The 19,306-nt window shown below is 39.2% G+C and overlaps 1 protein-coding gene, 1 long non-coding RNA gene and 1 other non-coding gene across 3 annotated transcripts; all 3 read left to right on the top strand.

Annotated features, from left to right (window-relative positions):
* Nucleotides 1–82: 82 nt before the first annotated feature.
* LOC115669133 (U1 spliceosomal RNA) lies at nt 83–245 on the top strand. The gene has a single exon (XR_008816302.1). It is a non-coding gene; the product is annotated as a U1 spliceosomal RNA (small nuclear RNA).
* Nucleotides 246–1,346: 1,101 nt separating this feature from the next.
* On the top strand, nt 1,347–10,273 carry LOC115666683 (disease resistance protein RUN1-like). The gene is made up of 2 exons (XM_056309301.1): nt 1,347–2,402; nt 7,915–10,273. The coding sequence occupies exons 1-2, from the start codon at nt 1,422–1,424 to the stop codon at nt 9,937–9,939; spliced, it is 3,006 nt and encodes a 1,001-aa protein (XP_056165276.1). The 5' UTR covers nt 1,347–1,421; the 3' UTR covers nt 9,940–10,273.
* A 5,378-nt stretch (nt 10,274–15,651) lies between these two features.
* On the top strand, nt 15,652–17,949 carry LOC115663850 (uncharacterized). Its single transcript, XR_008815977.1, has 4 exons — nt 15,652–16,108; nt 16,196–16,279; nt 16,443–16,737; nt 17,355–17,949. It is a non-coding gene; the product is annotated as an uncharacterized LOC115663850 (long non-coding RNA).
* Nucleotides 17,950–19,306: the final 1,357 nt, after the last annotated feature.

Here is a 19,306-nt window from a genome sequence, read left to right as displayed (position 1 = left end):
AATAAAAGTCCCACATTGACATGACGGTTAAGAGAGAGAAGGAAGAGCGAGAATTAGAAGCAGCCTCCCAACCATTGGCAACATACTTACCTGGACGGGGTCGATGGGCGATCAAGAAGGCCCATGGCCTAGGTTGGCAACCTCCATTGCACTCTCGGAGGGGCGCCCGCCTAAGGTCAGCCCAAGTTGGTTGAGCCTACGTCATAATTTGTGGCAGCGGGGGCCTGCGTTCGCGCGGCCCCTACCATTTCATAGTCCCAAGGTAGCTTTTGTCATATGCTGTGAAGATTCCGCCAGTGAGTGATTTGATGATCATTGCCTATTCCGTGCCCCATCCTTGTCAAGAGGCGGAAGTGCGTTGGGTCTGAGTAACTGCTTGAAGCACCAGAAAGCATGCTCAAGCAGTGAAATTGTTAATTTGACAAAGCTTTTTAAGCTTCGCTGCATAACAAATTCTGTAGAATCTGAAATCGCATAACAAAGTCTGTAGAATCTGAAATCGCTGAATGAGCGCTTCAGTTTCTTAGCAGCAGTGTCAATAAATCGGAATATCAACTTGTGGTACACACCAATTCCGCCTAGACTCCCAAGTAATAAATGACGGTGGCCGATGGGTGATCAACAAGGCCCATGTCCTAGATTGACAGCCTCCTGCGTGGCGCATCGGCTAACGTCTGCTCATTGAAGTGGACCCTACGTCACGATTTGTGGTGGCGGGGGCCTTCGTATGTGCAGAAAATTTGGAGAGGCCTTCCATTTGCATCAAAAGGATTTTGATGAGAAGGATATTGAGAAAGGGCAACGAGCACTCAAAGAAGTGAGTTACTTAAATGGATGGGAATCCGAGAAAATTGCTAACGGGTACTTTACTTCAACCTGATTTTTTTCTTATAAGTAACTTTTCTTATTCACGCAAATACGGTGAAGTATGGATGAACTACTTTCAGTACAAGCTCCGAAAGGATCCCAAAGTGTCCCAATGAACGACAAAAACTAGTACTCTCCAAGGTGTCCCCTGAAAACTAAACCAATAACAACTAAAACCAAAGAATCCCATAGTGCGCAAGAATTTTAGAATTGTCTCCGGTACAGAGCACAAAACAAAGACACGACAAGCCCTCCGCCCAATAGCATCAATCACTTTACAATATGCCCCCAAAAGACTCCAATGCTCAGTCTTCCAAAGCTTGAACCACAAGATAAAAATGACCTATTGCCCACATGGGGTTGGATAAGTTGATAAGGATCAAACACTTGGCATGTGTAGGTTTAATTTCTCATTTTTTTTTTCGTTGTTCGACAGGCATGAGGGAGAATTGATAAAGCTTGTGGTCGAAACGGTTCTAAGCGAGTTACGGAAACATTTTCAGCTAGATGTTCCTAAGCAACTAGTTGGACTTGATGGTCATCTGAAGGAAATTATGAATTGGATAGACAGTCCTTCCGTCAATGCTCGAATGCTTGGAATTTATGGCATGGGCGGGATAGGCAAGACCACTCTTGCCAAGTGCATTTACAATAAACTTTTGAAAAAATTTGTGCATGCCAGCTTCCTTCCAGATATTCGAGAAACTACTCGTCGCCACGGTATTGAGTATCTACAGAGCCAACTAATATCTGATATATTACAGAGCCAAAATAAAGTATCTAAATTTGATGATGGAATTAACATAATCAAATCTAGATTCAAAGGAAAAAAGGTTCTCATTATTTTGGATGATATAGATCAGAAGGATCAACTAAATGCTTTGGCCAGAGAACGTAACTGGTTTACTTCGGGAAGTATTATCATTGTCACAACTAGAAATAAAGCTGTTTTTGATCAATCTGAATTCGAGGTAGACAACAAGTATGAATTGAATGAAATAGAGGAGAATCATTCTTTGCTTTTATTTAGCAGTCATGCATTTCGCATGGACAATCCTCCAAGGGAGTTTGAGGATATCTCTCATAATATCATATCCACCATGGGTGGCCTTCCTTTGGCTCTTGAGGTTATAGGTTCATACTTGTATGGTAAAACAGATCCAAAAGTATGGGAGGATATGTGGAGGAAATTAAAAAAAGAGCAGCATAGAGATGTTAAAAAGATATTGAAAATAAGTTATGACGCATTAGAAAATGCACATAAGGAGATTTTTCTCGATATTGCTTGTTTCTTTATTGGCAAAGAGAGCAAATTCGCCATTTACATGTGGGAGGACTGTGGGTTTTATGCAAGTCTAGGAATTGAAGAGTTGAAGCTGAGGTGCTTAATAAAAATTGACAATTATGGTGAGTTAAGGATGCATGATCAACTGAGAGATCTTGGAAGGAACATTGTTCAAGAAGAAGGACCGCCTGAGAGACGTAGTAGGTTATGGCTCTATGAGGAAGCCTTCGAAGTACTAATGGGAGAAAATGTAACATATGTCACTCCTTTTTCTTTTCCTCTCCCTCATATTTTCATTTATTTAATTTGATCTACTCTAATCAGAAATGCTCCTACATGTTAGGAAAAAATTTCATTCATGATTCATGTCCATCATAGAGTAATTGTGACTGCTAATTTTATTAAACATGCAAGGATGAAAAAGCTATATTATCTCGTGTGGTTACCAAATAGAATGTCATTCAAATTCATTGATGTAAGTTATATCTGTCAAAAATTTAATTTACAATAAATTTAATATCACTTAAATGCGATTCCACCGTAAAAATCCCATTTATTAAAAGTATGTAATTTTCATATTTTGTTGAAATCTTGATAATCTGAAAGACTATAATAAAAATTAGAGATGAAGTATAAACATTAGAGATCAAATAAATGAAGATTTCTTCATCCAAGATAATTATAGATAATAGGTGCCAATTATAATAACTAATAATCAGACAAAACATCACCATAGAAAAAAAGTGTCAAATTTTACACTTATCACGTGTGCTTGTTTTCTGGTATGGCCGAATTTATTGTGGTGCTCCTATGATGTAGGAAACCAATGTTTGATATGTTGTTTCTCCGTTTTGATTTTGAAGATATCCGCCCCTCCCTCTATTAATTATATTTATCTTCTTTCAATCTTCTTTCCTCTTAATAGATACAATAGCAAAATCCCCCTTAGAATTAAATTAAGAAAATCTTGATATTGTTTTTAAGGTAGTACAACGTTAGCCTTGTTCATCTCATAGACCAGGTTAGGTGTATAATAAAGAGTGAATTTTTTATTTCTTTTTCTTTGTTTCTTTCGTTGCCATTGCCTTCTCAATTTTCTTAATGAACATTTTCGTTGCCATTGCCATTGCCCTCGCCCAAACGCTACCCCAAAATCCTACACTAATCCCTTCCCCCTCCGCCCCCCCTTCCTCTCTTCCTCCATTCTCCTCACTCACCTCGCATCACTATTTAGTTGAATGACAAAACTTAAGATAAAGAGGGAATGTTTGGATACAAGTCGATATGAAATGACAAAACTTAAGATGTGAGTCGTAGATTTCAAAAGTAATGATGGTATTTTATATATAAGTGCAAACTTCATTTAGCTTTTTGTAATCATCTTTAAACGGAAAGACAACACATATTAGAACTGACTGTCTCTTAGTATTTTCTTATTTTGAATTAAGTACACACACCAGTCTTACATAGTAGCCCTCACTTGATTTTCATTCAATTTTTTCATTGACGAGAATGCCTACCAACTTGCCTTGAGAACTGTCAAACAAAAGCTAGGTTGATCGATTGCTCTGAACTTAAGGCGATTAGACAGATCAACCGAGATCGTTCCTCACTCAAGCCCAAATTAAGTGCCTAAATGAGGCTTGGATGGAGTGCAAATTACACTGATTTAAATGCGAGAAAATGTAAAATGGATTGGAATTAAAATGCAAGAAAATGAAAAGACATAAAATTACATGAAACGAAAGGTGTGAACAAAAATAACAAGGAAAATAAAAGATAGATTTCTCGGAGAAGTGTTGTGTTTGTGCGTGTCTGATTTTGCCTTTTGAACGCTTCTCTTATATTAATGCCTCTCGTCCACGGGAAAATTACCAAAAAGTTCTAAACCTATTACAATTATACTAGTTCAGTCCTAAACTTTTATTTTTGTGCCAATTGAGTCTAAACCTTTTGTATTTGTGTCAATTCAGTCCATTTGATCAATTTTGGCCGAAAATTACTGACATAGATACCGGCCGTTCTACGTGGCTTGGCCGGTACTAACGTAGACAATTTTTAAAATAAATTTTCAATTATTTCTTTTTTTTCTTTTTCCTTTTCTTTTCTTTCTCTTTCTTTCTTTTTCTTCCCTTCTTCCTTTAGTTGGCGAGGTGGCAAAGCTCGACCCCACCGGCCATTGGCAACGGTGAGCCTTGCCCTTGCTGGCTACTAGCGAGGGCAAGCCTCGCCCACCCTTGGCGAGGTCGAGCCTTGCCCAGCCATGGCGAGCCCGCCCCGCCAGCCACTAGTGAGGTGAGGCTCAACCCTCACAAGCTCGGCGATGGCAAGCCTTTCCCAACTATGGTGAGGCTGACCTGGCGATGCTCAACCCTTGCCAAGGGCAAGCAAGTTCGACCTTGCCAAATGACAGTGAGGTCGAGCCTCACTAGTGGCCAGCCGAGGGGGGGGGAGCTTTTCCAAAGGCCAATGAGGCCGACCTTGCCTACCCTCGCCTCTGGCCAGTCGTCAAGGTCCGGTGACTAGCTAGAGGAAAAAGGGAAGGAAAAAAAATAGAAAGAGAAAGAAAAGAAAAAAAAATAAAAAATAAAAAATTTGAAAAAAATATTAAAATATTATTAAAAAATGTCCTTGTTAGCGCCACCATGCTAAGTAGGACGGTAGGCATGCATGTTAGTGATTGCTGTTCAAATTTGATCGGATGGACTGAATTGACATAAATGCAAAAGGTTTAGGATTTAATTGGCAAAAACACAATTTATGATTGAATTGGCATAATTGTAATAGGTTTAGGACATTTTTTGTAATTTTTCCCTTGTCCACCGTTAGGTTTCTTATCACCTTATCAAATTGTGTGCTGAGAAGATTACAATTGGAAAACGTTCAAAGCTTGTTCACGATGCAATTTCACCACAAGGCTTGTGGCCTCATCTTCGCTGCAAAGCCTCCTCTTCCTCCTCCAAGGGCCCGTTTGGTTCGGCTTTTCAAATGCTGTTTGGGGGAATGCAAATACCTTTAGGTGAAAGTCACTTGGGAAAATGCAAGTGGTGTTTGGTAAAAAAAAAAATTTGTGAAGCTACTTTGACCTAAGTAGTGTTTGGTAAAAAAAATTTTGCAAAGGGCTTTGACAACTTTTATTTTTAATATTCCGGTTTTGCCCCTATTACTGTTCATCTTCTTGGCCGGCGAAGGTGGCCGGCGAGGTCGCTCGACCCAGGCGATGGCCTCCTGGTGTTGGGCGACCGCCCAAGAGCCGTCGCCTGGGTCGCGCGACCTCAGGCGACGTCGGCCTGGGTCGCGACCCAGGCGACGGCGCCTGAGCGGTCGCCCGACACCAGGCGGCCGTCGCCTGGGTCGGGCGACCTCGCCGGCCCTTCGCCGGCCAGATCCGCCCTGGCCAGCCCCTCGCCTGCCCTTCGCCGGCTAGATCCGCCCTCGCCGGCCACTCTCGCGGTGAGGAAGATGAACAGTAACATGGGCAAAACATGAATATTGAAATTTGAGTGAGGACAATTTGGGAAGGGAAAAATTGGCTTCAACATTCCAAATGCTAGCTTTCGGCTTTTCGGACTCGAAAAGCTGAACCAAACGGGGCCCAAGTCCGAAGAGGTGGTCCCATCTTCGCCCATCTTTGGATTTCAAGGTCCTGAGCTGCGGCGACGAGAATTGAGCATCATGAAGGCGAACGAGAGAGCTCCGCTTCTCCGTGGAGAAGACAGAGCTTTTCTCTTTTAGCTCTAGGGAGTGAGTTTTGTTTCATCTCACCGCACCCGTACACAAACACAAGAACATTTAGAAAATTTCTTTTTATTTTATTGTTTTTTTTTCTTTTGCCCTTTTACTTATCACACGAGGAAACACGAAACTGTCTCTCCAAGACAACCCCTCAACGCGTAATTCTTCTTCTCTTCCGAAACCCGACCAAACCCACCTTCCAATTTCTTTGACTTACTCAGATCCACACCTCTTTTTACGTAAAACCAAACTCTTCTTCCAGTTTTCTATCTAAAATCATGATTTTCTGCTTCATTTATTTTGTTTACATCAATTTATGGATTCTTGAATCAGTTCTTGGTTGAATGCTGTGAAAATAACAGAGAAGAGTGTTTTTGGGAGAAAGAGAGAGACGGAGGGAGTTTTACCCAACTTTACATTAAGCATAGTTCACTTTGCCACGTTGGACGGTAATTTTTCACATTGGACTTCAATTTCTTTTGAAAAAGCCACATCATGGCCAAATTTTAATTTAAAAAACCACGTAGGACAACTCATTGGAAATTATTGCTGGAGGTACTCAAGTGATCATTTTTCCATCAATGTGACACTTAAGTGGTTGCTCGAAAGTTTTAGCACTGGAGTGAGCATTGTACCAAAATTATGACACTTTCAGTTTCCCTTTTTTTTTTCAAATTTTGTGCGTTTGAAATTAATGCTCTAGCTTTTAAAATTCTGAACCTTGAACATTATTGAACACTGTCCCTGATCAACTACACTTCTAGGGAAAAAAATATGAGTATTGTAAATTAAAGTCATCAAAGCCATATGGGATTTTTTCACCGTCTTGTACTAATTAATGATCTATTTTATCAGGAAAGTAAAACAGTATGTTTTGACTTACAAGATGCAACAAGTAAGGGTGCCAATCTTATGCAAATGGACATATGTATCTTCACTTTTTTTCTTGTTTGGTAAACAAAAATAAGTATATTTCTTCAGAAACTTTCATATCGACAACCTATTGTCCCATATGTTAGAAACCTCAATCCAACCATAATACCACGAAAGGAATTTAAGTACTTCATTTTTAGTTGGTCTGAAAGCAACTTTTTTCCAATCCTTGCCAAGATCTTAAATACTATTCAAATTATAAAAGATGTATTGCTAACGAATGTCATCACGTCACTTTTTACACATATTTTACAAGAAAAGTTGCAATTTCAAAAGCAATGATTAAACACTTCACAAGAGTAGTTAATGAATTGAAAGTAGGGTGCTCCATTAGCGACTTAACAAGTGACCCATGGGCAGTTTTTAACAATTTCTTTAAAAAATTATGAAAATTCATATGAAACTTTATAAGTCAGCGTTTGCATGTTTTTAAAGGTTCATGTACTGCGCTTATATAAGTCAAAGCACATGCGCTACAAAATTCGAAAAAAGTAAAAGATAATATCTTGAGGTGCGTTTGTCATAGAATTTTCTAAAGCAAGATGTATTCTATTTATATTAATGATTATAAAAAATTAAGTTGGAGTTTAGGTGTCAATATTTATATAATGAGGATAGAAAGATGACAAATTGTGAGCGTCCAAGATCTTACAAAGCAAAGACTAAAAAATTAAAAACTAATTTGGACACTCGATTGATTGATTTGATATACAGGGAACAAAAAGGATCCAAGCAATTTGTCTCAGGAAAGACTTTGGCCGTCTCCAGACATACACCAGTAAACAGTTCAAAAACTTACGGAGCATAAGGTTCCTTCAAATGGGACGGGTGGCTTTAATTGGAAACTTTAACAAAGTTTTTTCTGAATTAAGATGGCTTCACTGGTTTGGCATTGAAGAAACGGAAATATTGACAACCATTTTGCATCTACCAAAATTAGTAGTGCTACAGTTGCCAAACAGCAAGATCACAGAGGATTGGAGAGGATGGAGTTCAATCATGGTACGATGGAAAAAAGACATCCTCTGTGATATTTTGTTTGTTTTGTTTTGTAGATCAACTAATTGTTTGACTGCTTATTCTCCTTTGTATAGGCGGCAAAGCAGCTAAAAATTCTCGACCTTACATCTTGCGGTTGTTTAAGATGTACTCCTGATCTATCCGCTTTCACAAAATTGGAGATTCTCATCTTGAGTGACTGTCACATGTTGGAGCAAGTCCACCCTTCTATTGGCAAACTCAAGAACCTTGTTTCCTTGGACTTGGGTGGGTGTTCCAGCCTCAAGGAGCTACCTGGAGAAGTAGGCGAATTAGAAGAACTAAAAGAACTTAATTTACGCGATAGTGGTATTACAAAGATACCTACGTCAATCGATTCTTTGAAGAAGCTGGAGAAACTGATTGTTTGTTGGTCATTGAGAGAAATCCCCAGCTCGATTGGGAATCTTTCTTCTCTCCAACACCTTAACCTAGAGAACTGTTCAGTATTGATAGAACTCCCTAGCTCAATTGGGAATCTATCTTCTCTCCAACACCTTAACCTAGCGTATTGTCATTCATTGATAAAACTCCCTAGCTCGATTGGGAATCTATCTTCTCTCCAACACCTTAACCTAGAGGATTGTGACTCATTGAGACAACTCCCTCGCTTGATTGGGAATCTTTCTTCTCTCCAACACCTTAACCTAACGGATTGTGTGTCATTGATAGAACTCCCTAGCTCGATTGGGATTCTTTCTTCTCTCCAACACCTTAACCTAGTGGGTTGTGAGTCGTTGAGACAACTCCCCAGCTCGATTTGGAATCTTTCTTCTCTCCAACACCTTTTCCTATGGGGTTGTAAGTCATTGAGAGAACTCCCTAGCGTGATTGGGAATCTTTCTTCTCTCCCACGCCTTGATCTAGAGGGTTTATCATTGGGAGAACTTCCTAGCTCGATTGGGAATCTTTCTTCTCTCACATACCTTAACCTAAGGAATTGTCGATCCTTGGGAAAAATCCCTAGTTCGATTGGGAATCTTTCTTCTCTCCAACACCTTATCCTAGAGGGCTGTGAGTCATTGAGAGAACTCCCTAGCTCGATTGGGAATCTTTCTTCTCTCCAATACCTTGACCTAAAGGATTGTTGGTCATTGAGAGAAATCCCTAGCTCAATGGGGAATCTTTTTTCTCTCCAACACTTAGAACTATGGCGTTGTCGCTCATTGAGAGACATTCCTAACTCGATTGGGAATTTACAAAATTTGCAATGTCTAGACATTAGTTATTCCACGATTGAACATTTGCTCAGTGGTATTGGCAGGTTGAAAAATCTGCGGAGGCTAATTCTCAAATTTTGTCGTAATCTGAGAAGGAAAATTCCAAGTGAAATCGGTGACTTGTCTTCGCTCGAGATTCTCGAAATCACTCACGCTCCGATATATAACCTACCAGAAAGCATCCAGAATCTTTCTTCTCTCCAACAACTTAACCTATGGGGCTGTAGCAAGCTCCGGTCATTGCCAGCGCCTCCTTCTAGCTCAACACATTTGACAGTCTCTTGCCACAGTTCCAGGTTGCCACAACTTTCCCACCTAATCCACCTTGAAGAACTTCGTCTTAAGGAATGCGATCTACTTGAAAACATCCTAGAGCTTCCCTCAAGACCCTTAAGACTTTATGTTGACTCATGTCATAAGCTGATGCCTAAGCTTGACGGATTCAAGTACTTGGAAGTGTTGTCAATAGTCAGATGCACTTCCATTGAAAGATTGGACATTTCACAATTAAATCGTCTGAAACGATTACACATTGAGTGTTGTGATAATCTAGTTGAAATTCAGGGCCATGATAATTTGGAGTGCTTGGAGACGATAGTTATACGTTACTGTAGGTCAATTCAAAGCCTGATCCTTCAAGAATTACAATGTTTGAAGCTATTAAAGGCTAACTTTTGTGGCAATCTAGTCGAAATTCAAGGTCTTAATAGGGCGGAGTTCTTAGAGGTGTTGGATATCTCTAATTGTGGGTCCATTGAAAGATTACCTCACCTATCATCTTTCGCAACCCTGAAAACATTGAAAACCGATGGGTGTTACAATTTACGTGATGTTGACAACTCCACTGAAGCATGTACATAAGGGGTACAAATCCCTTGAAAAACTACCAAACCTGTCGAAATTTGAAAATTTAGAATATTTCATGATGAGGTATCTTCTTTGTGGTACGGAGATCCTGGGAATGAGAAATCAAAATCTCTAAAACACAGATATTGCAGGATGCGAATTAGTGCAGACTTTGCTAGATTTATCAGGGTGTGAGAAGTTGAAATATCTAGCGGTACAAGACTACAAGAAACTTAGTCAGCTACCGGGACTTGAAAAGTTGGATTCTAACTTTTTTGGATATTTGGGGGGACGACTCATTGGAAACGATACCGGACTTACCAGAACAAAGGTCATTAGAAATTGTGGAAGGGTGAATATGGAGGTTACTTTGGAGATATTATATTGCAGTGATAATGATGTGATGAATCTAAGACCCATATCACAATTGTTAGACGAGTCATGTTTCCTTAACAAGGTAAATAAGCAGAAAACTATCATTTTTCTTATGAGATTTTTTTTTGGTCAACTTTTTTCTTCTGAGATTCATGACCTACTTTTCATCACTATCTTCTTTTGACGAAAAGGTTTTCCTTGACAGGTTCCGTACTTTCCTAAACTCCTAGTCTTACATATTTGAAGGAGTGGGGGACTTGGTCGTAGGAACATAATTGATGCTTCGGCCAAGATCAAAATGTAGACCCAAATGTGGGTCTACGTATAGTAGAAGGCATTGGTCATCTAGTAAGATTCTTCATCCTTGAACAACTAACATGAGCGAATAGAGTAGTACTTTTCTCGAAGCTATACTTTTCTCATAACGGGAAAAGTGTCAAAAAAGTCTTAAACATTTTATATTGATGCCAATTGAGTCATAAACCTTTTGTTTTTGTGCTAATTCAGTTCTTCCAACTAATTTGGGCTGGATTTTGTTGACGTGGACGCCGGTCGACCAGCCACCAGCTGCAGGCACTGACGTTGACAACTTTTAATAATATTTTAATATTTTTTGAATTTTTATTTTTTTTTTCCTTTTTTTTTTCCTCTCCTCCCCTTCCTCCAGCCTATCGCTGGACCGACCAAAGGAAGGAGTCAATTGAGTCAGAAAAGTTCTAAACCTTTTACATTGATGCCAATTGAGTCATAAACCTGTTTTTGTTGCCAATTGAGTCCCAGGCCTTTTATATTTGTGCCAATTGAGTCCTAAGCCTTTTGTCTTTATGCCAATTCAGTCATTCCAGCTAATTTTGGCAGGATTTTGCTGACGTGGACGCTGGTCGGCCTATTAGCACCAATGCAAAAGGTTTAGGATTTTTCTAACACTTTCCCCTTTTTATAACCAATAGTCAAACTGTTGTTTTGAAAGATAATCAAGCAAGGTAAATTGGGGCTGCTTTTGTAACAGGTCTGGTTGGTCGAGGTTATCATCAAAGGATTACTTTTGGACCTTGATTCAATGAGCTATATCGATGACCTTTTGCATAATTACGACAAATTTTTGCCCGTTCTACGAAACAAGCTGAAGCAAGGAGCTCAAGAGTTTGATAATGAGTTTGCATCCTGTTTGATCCTATTGTTGTCACGGAATCATTTTATCACATGATTGATTTGGGTCTAGCTAACTTGGCCGAGGAAGTTCAAATTCCATACCAGAGATTGATCAATATGCAGATGAGGGATTTTTGCAGAGGAAAGCATCAACAACAGTTAAGGGCCATCTCCTTACCCAAAAAAAAAAAAAAACAGTTAAGGGCCATCTTGCGTGCCAACCTTGAAGAGGCTTGTGGGACAGCTGGAGTGCCCTGAGGAAGTTTTGATGCTTGTGAAGATCCAACCACTTGATATGGTCTCAACAGCACGTGCGTGAATGATTCTGAATGTAGTTTTTTTCCATTGAATCTACTCTTGGTATGCTCATTAGGTTCTACCTCTTTGTCGATCAAGTACGTACCTGCTGATTTTTCTGTATGTTACCATAATGTGGAGTTGTTTGATGCGGTCGCATTCTAATGATATCACTCCGGAGCTCAATGAGGCTCTGCAGAGGGAGAAATGCATTGCCAGTCATACCTTGACTACGAAAAAGTAACTTGTTTGCTTATTCCTTATGAGCTGTGGAACTTCACCAGAAAATCAGTATAGAAGGATGCATGATGACTATCTCCTTCATTTTCTATCAGCTTATTAGTGTGATAATATCTTTTGCATGTTATTCGAATAGGTTTCTAATTTGATAAACTCAGTTCTCACGTATCCAGATTTGAATTTGTAAAGTTGAAATTCGCCTCCTAGCAAACCTTTCTGTATTGCTGATTTTGCTAACTGGATATTGGGAAATAACCAAGTAACAAGTGACATGTTTCTATTCTGTAGTTTAGGCACTTCACCTTTTCAGCATAATCTAATTGACGTCAGTTGTGTTCCTAAACACAAGAAAGGAAAGTGTTGCTAATCTCTTACATCTCCCAAGTCTGTTGTTTTCTTTATCATCCGCCAGCTAATGAATTCTCTGTTGATTGCGGTCCAACTGCTAACTAATCAGAGACACCTCGAATGTGTGGCAAAATATATCCCCAGATTTTGGGGTTGGTGCAAACGATGTTTAGGCATTTGTACCTTATCTTTCATGGGGAAATTGTGTTGGTAGGATTTCAAGTATCTGGATTTATTGATAACTAGTCAATCCTATCCTTCTTGTGTAGATTCAAGCTCAATATAATGAGATATGGAGAAAGTCCCCAAACACAACAGGATGGAGATGCAGCATATACGGCATCATGGAAAGGTGTTTCAAAGTTCTTTGCTATTGGCATTTATCATGTGCTCCATGTTGTTAATACTCTTCATAGGATTCTTGATATAAAGCGACCTCTTCTCATGTAGTGTAGTAGTCCTTTGCAAGCTTTGACATCTTGCTATTCTTTAGCAAAGGCCAAAACTCCAAATGCTTGCATGAAGACCGCATGTGCAGGTGGTTCTGTAAGTGAAGTAAAGCATAAAATCAAATTTGTTAACAAGATTACCATTTAGACATCCACTTCAAGCTATTAGTTTGTGACTAGAGAGAAACTTTTTCGTTGAAAAAGTGAATGTTGTGGAATCAACAAATAATCTGTCAATTGCAGCCTAGAGGTTCAATGAAAACATTTCTAAGAAGACAGTAGTTTATCATGCATAGGAATTTTGGACGCAAAACAGAAGTGTTCATTTGTGTATAATCATCTCTCTGATCCGATTATGTTGGAAATTCATATATTGGATTTGGCAATCACTTTGTTCATATAATCTCAAACTTGATTCATTTACCACATGATTCTATAAAGCAGAAGAGACAGCCATACTTTTTTCATACCTGAAACCAAATTTTCTTTGGGGTTGGCTACAATTTAAAGACTGATAGAAAATGCTAGAGAAAATTTTTGGAGGGTGAAAATAGCGCTTCCAAATCTAGTCATTTGGTTTGAACCAAAACTTTGAAGTGGTTAATACTCGGACTCTTCTACGCCAAAATTGTGGTCACCACCATGCATTCAAGTTTCAATCATAGCAATTTCTTTGGGGCCCTCTTGAGGTAAAGCACGAGTCAGCTTCAATTCCTCTCTCTCTCTGTCTCTCTCTCATGGCAAAGCAGAGACGTTACCCCGGAGTCTTCCTTTGGAAGCTCAGCGAGTGGTCCTCCATTTCTCTGCTGTGACCTCCTTCCTCTTCAGCGACAGTTTCATTAACGGCTAGTTTTAGCAAATGTAGTACTACTTTTCTCAAAGCAATATTCTTTTAAAAGAAAAATCTGCTCCACACTGGGTATCTATATGATTGATTTTAGAAACTCCGGATTTGCCTATGTATACTTGCTGTTGATTACATTGTAGCAATGTTTTGTCATTTATCCCTCCATTGGCTGCTTTTGCAGACTGCAAACAGATTTTGCGGCTTGTGAGGCAAGGAAAATATCAGCATAGGTTACCTAGTGATTTACTCTTGGGAAATCGAGGATTTGAATTTTTTTTATATAGAGGCTGATGATGTTCTGCTACTCAATATTGTAAACTGCACCCAGAATCCATTTTTCACTCTGTCCAAAATTAATATTACCTTTAAAAAATCCTTGGGCTGATGACGTTTTGCATAACTGGGACAATTATTTGCCTGTTTTGTGAGACAAGCTAGGCCGAGGAGCTAAGAATTTGCTTATTACTTAGCATCCCGTTTGATCCTATTGTTGTCCTGGAATTGTTTTATCACATGATTGATCTGGGTGTGGCTTAAGTGGCTGCGGAACTTCAAATTCCATACCAGAGACCAATCAAAATGAAGAAGAGGGATTTTGCAAAAGGAAGCATCAGCAAGAGCTGAGGGCCATCTTGCATGCTAACCTTCAAGAGGCTCATGGGCCAATTGAAGTGTCTTAGGAAGTTTTGGTGCTTGTGAAGATCCAAACAATTGATTTGGTCTCATCAGCACATACCTGAATGATTGTGCAGGTAGTTTTTTTTTTAATTGAATCTGCTTTCTGAATGCTCCCTAGGTTTTACCTCTGTTAATCAAATACATACCTGCTGATTTTTCTGTTTGTCACTCTGGTTTAGAGTTGTTTGATGCGCTTGTGTTCTAATGATATCACTCCCGGACTCAATGAGGCTCTGCAGAGGGAGGTATGCGCTGCCAGTTGTACCTTTACCATGAAAGACTAACTTGTGTGCTTATACTGTATGAGCTGTGGAATATCTTCTGAAAATCAGTATACAACACGATGACAATCTCCTTCATTTTCTATCAGTTTATTAGTGTGATAATATCCTTTGAATGTTGCCATATAGGCTTCAGATTTGATAAGCTCAGCTCTCATTTATGCGGCATTGAATTTGTCAAGTTCAAATTCGCCTCCTAACAAACTATGCCTTATTGCTGATTTTGCTAATTGGATGTTGCGAAATAACCGAGTAACAAGCTCATCTATCCGTTCTGTAGTTTAGGCAGTTCACTTTTTCAGCATAATCTTATTAACATCAGTTCTGTTCCTAAACACTAACAAGGAAAGTGTCACTAATTGCTTACTTCTCCCAAGTCTGGTTGTTTTCTTTTTCATCGGCCTGCTAATGAAGTCTCTGTTGATTGCAGTTCAACTGAGAACTAATTAGAGACACCTGGGATGCGTGGCAAGATATGTTTCCAGATTTTTCAAGTTCCTCCATTTTTAGAATTTGTAAGCCCAGCGTGTACTTTTTATGTGCTTCTCGTGTTTTGTATGGTATTTTGAAGCCGGATTGTGCAACTGAAATTTGCTTCCTTGCATATCTTGTGATGTCTGCGATGACCGTGACCGCTGAATGATGGTCGGAAATCAGAAGAGACTCACGGTTTGCCTATGACTTGCACAAGTTGGAACCCTGAATCTTCCCCGTGGGTTACTTGTCTGTGGAGTTTCTTGGTTTTTTTTTCACTAAACCTGTCTTAAAAATGTGAAACCTCCTCTGTTCTCTGGTATTAAAATAAGTGGGAATGACAGTTCATTCTCTGACCATATTTTTTGGGAGCATCCTCTTGCACCATTATTAATAGCAAATATATTTATTGTGCTAATTAAGAAGGAGCTATTTGATGTTCTTTTCCTTTCGTGCTTGTCCTCATCATAATGACATGCTTCAACATGTTTGTTTTGCGGAGGAGTTGAAATTGTTGTCAAGGCCCTCAGAGCTTATGCAGGTTAGTTCTTGCATTTTGCAAGTCATGTACATTGTAGGTTAAAGAGAGAATTCTGTAAGTCCGAGTTAGAGGGTAATAGGTCCTCTACTTGTACAATGGGTCTCTCTGTGATCACTTGTGTAAAACACGATATCATGAATAGAATAAGGGGAATTTAGATCCTTAAAATTACTCCTTGTGAGTAGAATTTGGAGCATGTTGCTCTCAGACTGAGTAATCCTCCAAATGATAGGTTTATAGCGACCATTCTGCCAATCGCTTCAAGATGTTTCCATTTAATGTCAAGAACCTGCTGTTGCACTTGGACTGGCAGTAGAATGATTTTCCCCAACTTTTATGCATAACCTAAAGATCCTTTCTTCTGTCACCATGTTGTTGAGCTCATTTTTCTCCTAACCCTTTGTTTTGCGATATCCTTCTAAGGTTCCTCCTGGATGATGTGTCTGGATCTAGATAAGGCATCTGTTGGAGGTGAACACGAATTCTTTTTCTCGTAGATAAGGTATCTTCTTGACTGTTTGAGATAGATACACATTATTCCAATTTTGCAGTCAATCCTTCTAATCTTATCTCTACCCATTCTGTATAGAACATGCAGGGCCACTAGAGTCTCCGTGGAGCCAATTTTCTTTGTGTCAGTCATCGTTGTGGCGATGACGATTGATTCTCATGAGTAGGTGAAGTTATGCTTTGCTTCGCTTTCAATCTATATTTTGGAACAAAACTTTCTCTGTCTAACCGCATTGCATTTGTCTCCAATGTTGAATTTATTTATGGAAGTACTTTACTCTTTCTCATTTTTGTGAAATTTTTGTCGTGAATCTTTGACAATGCAGTGTTGGTGGTGAAAGAAGATGGAAGTTGGAGCAGAATTTGCCATTGTTCAGAAGTTTTAATGTTTGCCAGTGACTTCAGGATATATATTTCACTGAGCTTAAAAATTGGAAAACTCCGGATGAAGCTCAGCTAGGGATCAATCTTGCTAGCTGAGCTTAAATTGCTCAAAGTCAGAAGAATTCTCTCGACTAAAGTCATTCTTTAATCTGCACTTCTTTGCTATTGCTGAGGACTTCATTTATTTTTGGAGGACCTACTATAGCAGTGGATGGCATATTTATATCATCACAGGAGGTAAAACATCTATGACAATGAAACATGACATTATGTCTGCGCCTCGGCTCTTTTTCTCTGATACTTCATTCGTTGAATTGCTTCTGGCTGTTCACTTTTTCGCATATTAGTTGGTATTCTCCACTGATTGTTGCGGCAATCATTCCTCCTTCCAAGGATAAATGGAGGACAATGTAACTTCTGGTTTTTGATTTAACTGATTTAGCATGCTTGTCATAAAGGAATGTGCAATAACGAATAACTCTTGATGAAGGTCCAGAATATGTAGTTAAAGAAATATCTCATGGCTATAGTGAAGGTGATGACATCTATTGATTGCTTGTGTAATGCATGTGCTAATGTCTATAATGTGTTATGCTTCTTATTGTGATATAAGGTTTACTACATTTGTTTCATGAAAATAAGAAGCAAGCAATAGGAACTCAAAAATCACACGTGCTCGTCTTAAAGACATTTTTATCTCCCAATCGCTTGTCATGCTAATCTTCTTATATGTAGCTTCTGTGATTACTCCTTTACAAATGCAAAGAACAGTTCTTATGGAAGTCCCCAACTCCTTTTACAACCAACATTATGGTTATTGATTTCATGCATTAATCTAAATCATGCTTCTGTAGGTTGGTAGACTTGCTGCATTAAACTCATTATTTAGGAGTGCTGGAGACTAATATTGTTCCTATCCCTCACCGCGCCTCGAGTCCGTGACCTTGAGATTTGATTCTCTTTCAAGACCAACCACAAGGCCAGCAAGAAGGCTGGTGCTGCAGACAAACATTACTCGGAGCGGCTCCGTATTCTCCAAAGAACGATTGAGGGGGAGATACTCTGTGGGAATGGTCAGGCTGCCTCACATACAGTGAAACAACGACTGCAATAGCTTTCTCCAGTTCCATATTTCAAAAGAGGAAGCAAAATTTTGAAGGATCTCCAAAGACGTCCAGCCGTCCCTAGAGGTGGCCTTATGGGACGGGTCTCGAAGCCGTCCTCTATGAGTTGGGCGACGGATTCCGCAATAGTCTCCCTTCTTCTCTTCAATGGCAAGCATAAAGGCGACGACAGCCGGTGAGCCGTCGGCAGTGATCATTAGGGATGGGTTTTAAAGCTTTTAGGGACGGGTTTGGCCCCCATCTCCCCTTTCTCATAGTGTCAGGACGACTCCGAAAAAGAAAATGACAGTTATAAATGTAACCATAAATAGAACTTGAATCGTTCTTGATATCTGTATTCTATCCAACACCAATGCATGTCGCTCAATAACAATGACTTCCAATCATTGGGCAAAGCAAGAGTACTACACTCCTGTTATTTCTGTTTCATGTAGACTCGGCACTAAGGGTGCGTTTGGTTCAGCTTTTTCAAATGGCTTTGAGCCTCTAAAGCGTCTTGAGAAAAAAAATTGGGGTGTCCGACAAATTATTTTGAAACCACTTTGGGGAAAAATGGGCTTCTGCAAAGCTAAAAGCCCAAGCTACATGACAATCCAACCTTTTATCTTTTTATATATCTCTGAGCAAATGAATTAAGCAAGGGAATTCTCTAGAAAGTACTCGCCACGCTCTCTTGTTTGGGAGCAATGCCTAGTAAAGAATATTTCGATCGTTAAAGTAATTAGGGACTTGAAAAATGCTAAGAAGGGACCCAGAGCGACGGAGACCTCCTGACCACACGTCCCGAGCGCGGGATTTTGGCAAACTGGAAAATCACTCTGACAAAATCAATTGCCAAAAGTGGCCCTCATGCTGTAAAACCACAAAAAGCAATGTATAAACGTAGATTACATGCAACAGTTGAAAAAGCAATGTATTGTTAGGAAACCGCACACTTTTTATTATTTTATAGCTTAGGAACGAAGTCCTCAATATCAAAAGAGAGAGACATCCTAAAGTTCAAACACATCCCATTACTCTACATGCAAGATGCAACAATTAATAAATAGGCAAACTTGTCCCTCGAGGCTTGACGATATTGTAAACGTAGATGGAGTATATATCCTACGTAAAGGTGAATATCTCTTTTTATAATTTTTCTTTAACAGTCATGTGAAGTTCAAATCAGATCTCGCGCGCGTGTACACACACATATATATTTTTATCTATATATATTTTATCTTGCTCTGGGAACTTCTACTTAATACGACTATGGAGAAAAACATTTGTTCAGGGTATATTTTGTAATGGAGTTTTCAACAAAGCCTAACAAAATTTCTAACTCACTTTTCTTTCATTTTGACCCCATTTGTTTAGATAATTTTAAAAGATAGGTCACATGATTTTTGAAGATTTAACTGCTAGACGTAAATAGAATCTATCAAACATTGTACTTGTCGGTCTAGTTCTTGGCCATGAGAATGCTATAGTTATTAGTTGAGTCAATAGGTTTTTTTTTTCTAGGTAAGCAGGGGGCTTGACCTCTACCGACTTATTGCATTTGTGCCAATTTAGTCTTAAACCTTTTAACCTAAAACCAATAGAGTATTTCTAGCTAATTTTGGCTGGATATTGCTGACGTAGACATTTTTTTAATAATATTTTAATAATTTTCCATCTTTTCTTTCATTTTTTTTGTCTTT

This window comes from Syzygium oleosum, unplaced genomic scaffold (genome assembly GCF_021117445.2).
Source record: "Syzygium oleosum isolate NSW1041296 unplaced genomic scaffold, Sole_v2.1 Sole_v2.03, whole genome shotgun sequence".
NCBI classification, from domain to species: Eukaryota; Viridiplantae; Streptophyta; class Magnoliopsida; order Myrtales; family Myrtaceae; genus Syzygium; species Syzygium oleosum.
The sequence above is the reverse complement of the archived record's forward strand: the minus strand, read 5'-3'. Positions and strand labels throughout refer to the sequence as shown.

Coding starts and splice junctions, on each gene's coding strand:
- LOC115666683 (XM_056309301.1), top strand. CDS start 1,422: ATGAATTGGATAGACAGTCCTTCCGTCAATGCTCGAATGCTTGGAATT. Junction 2,403..7,914: donor AAGTACTAATGGGAGAAAAT/GTAACATATGTC, acceptor TCCTTTGTATAG/GCGGCAAAGCAGCTAAAAAT.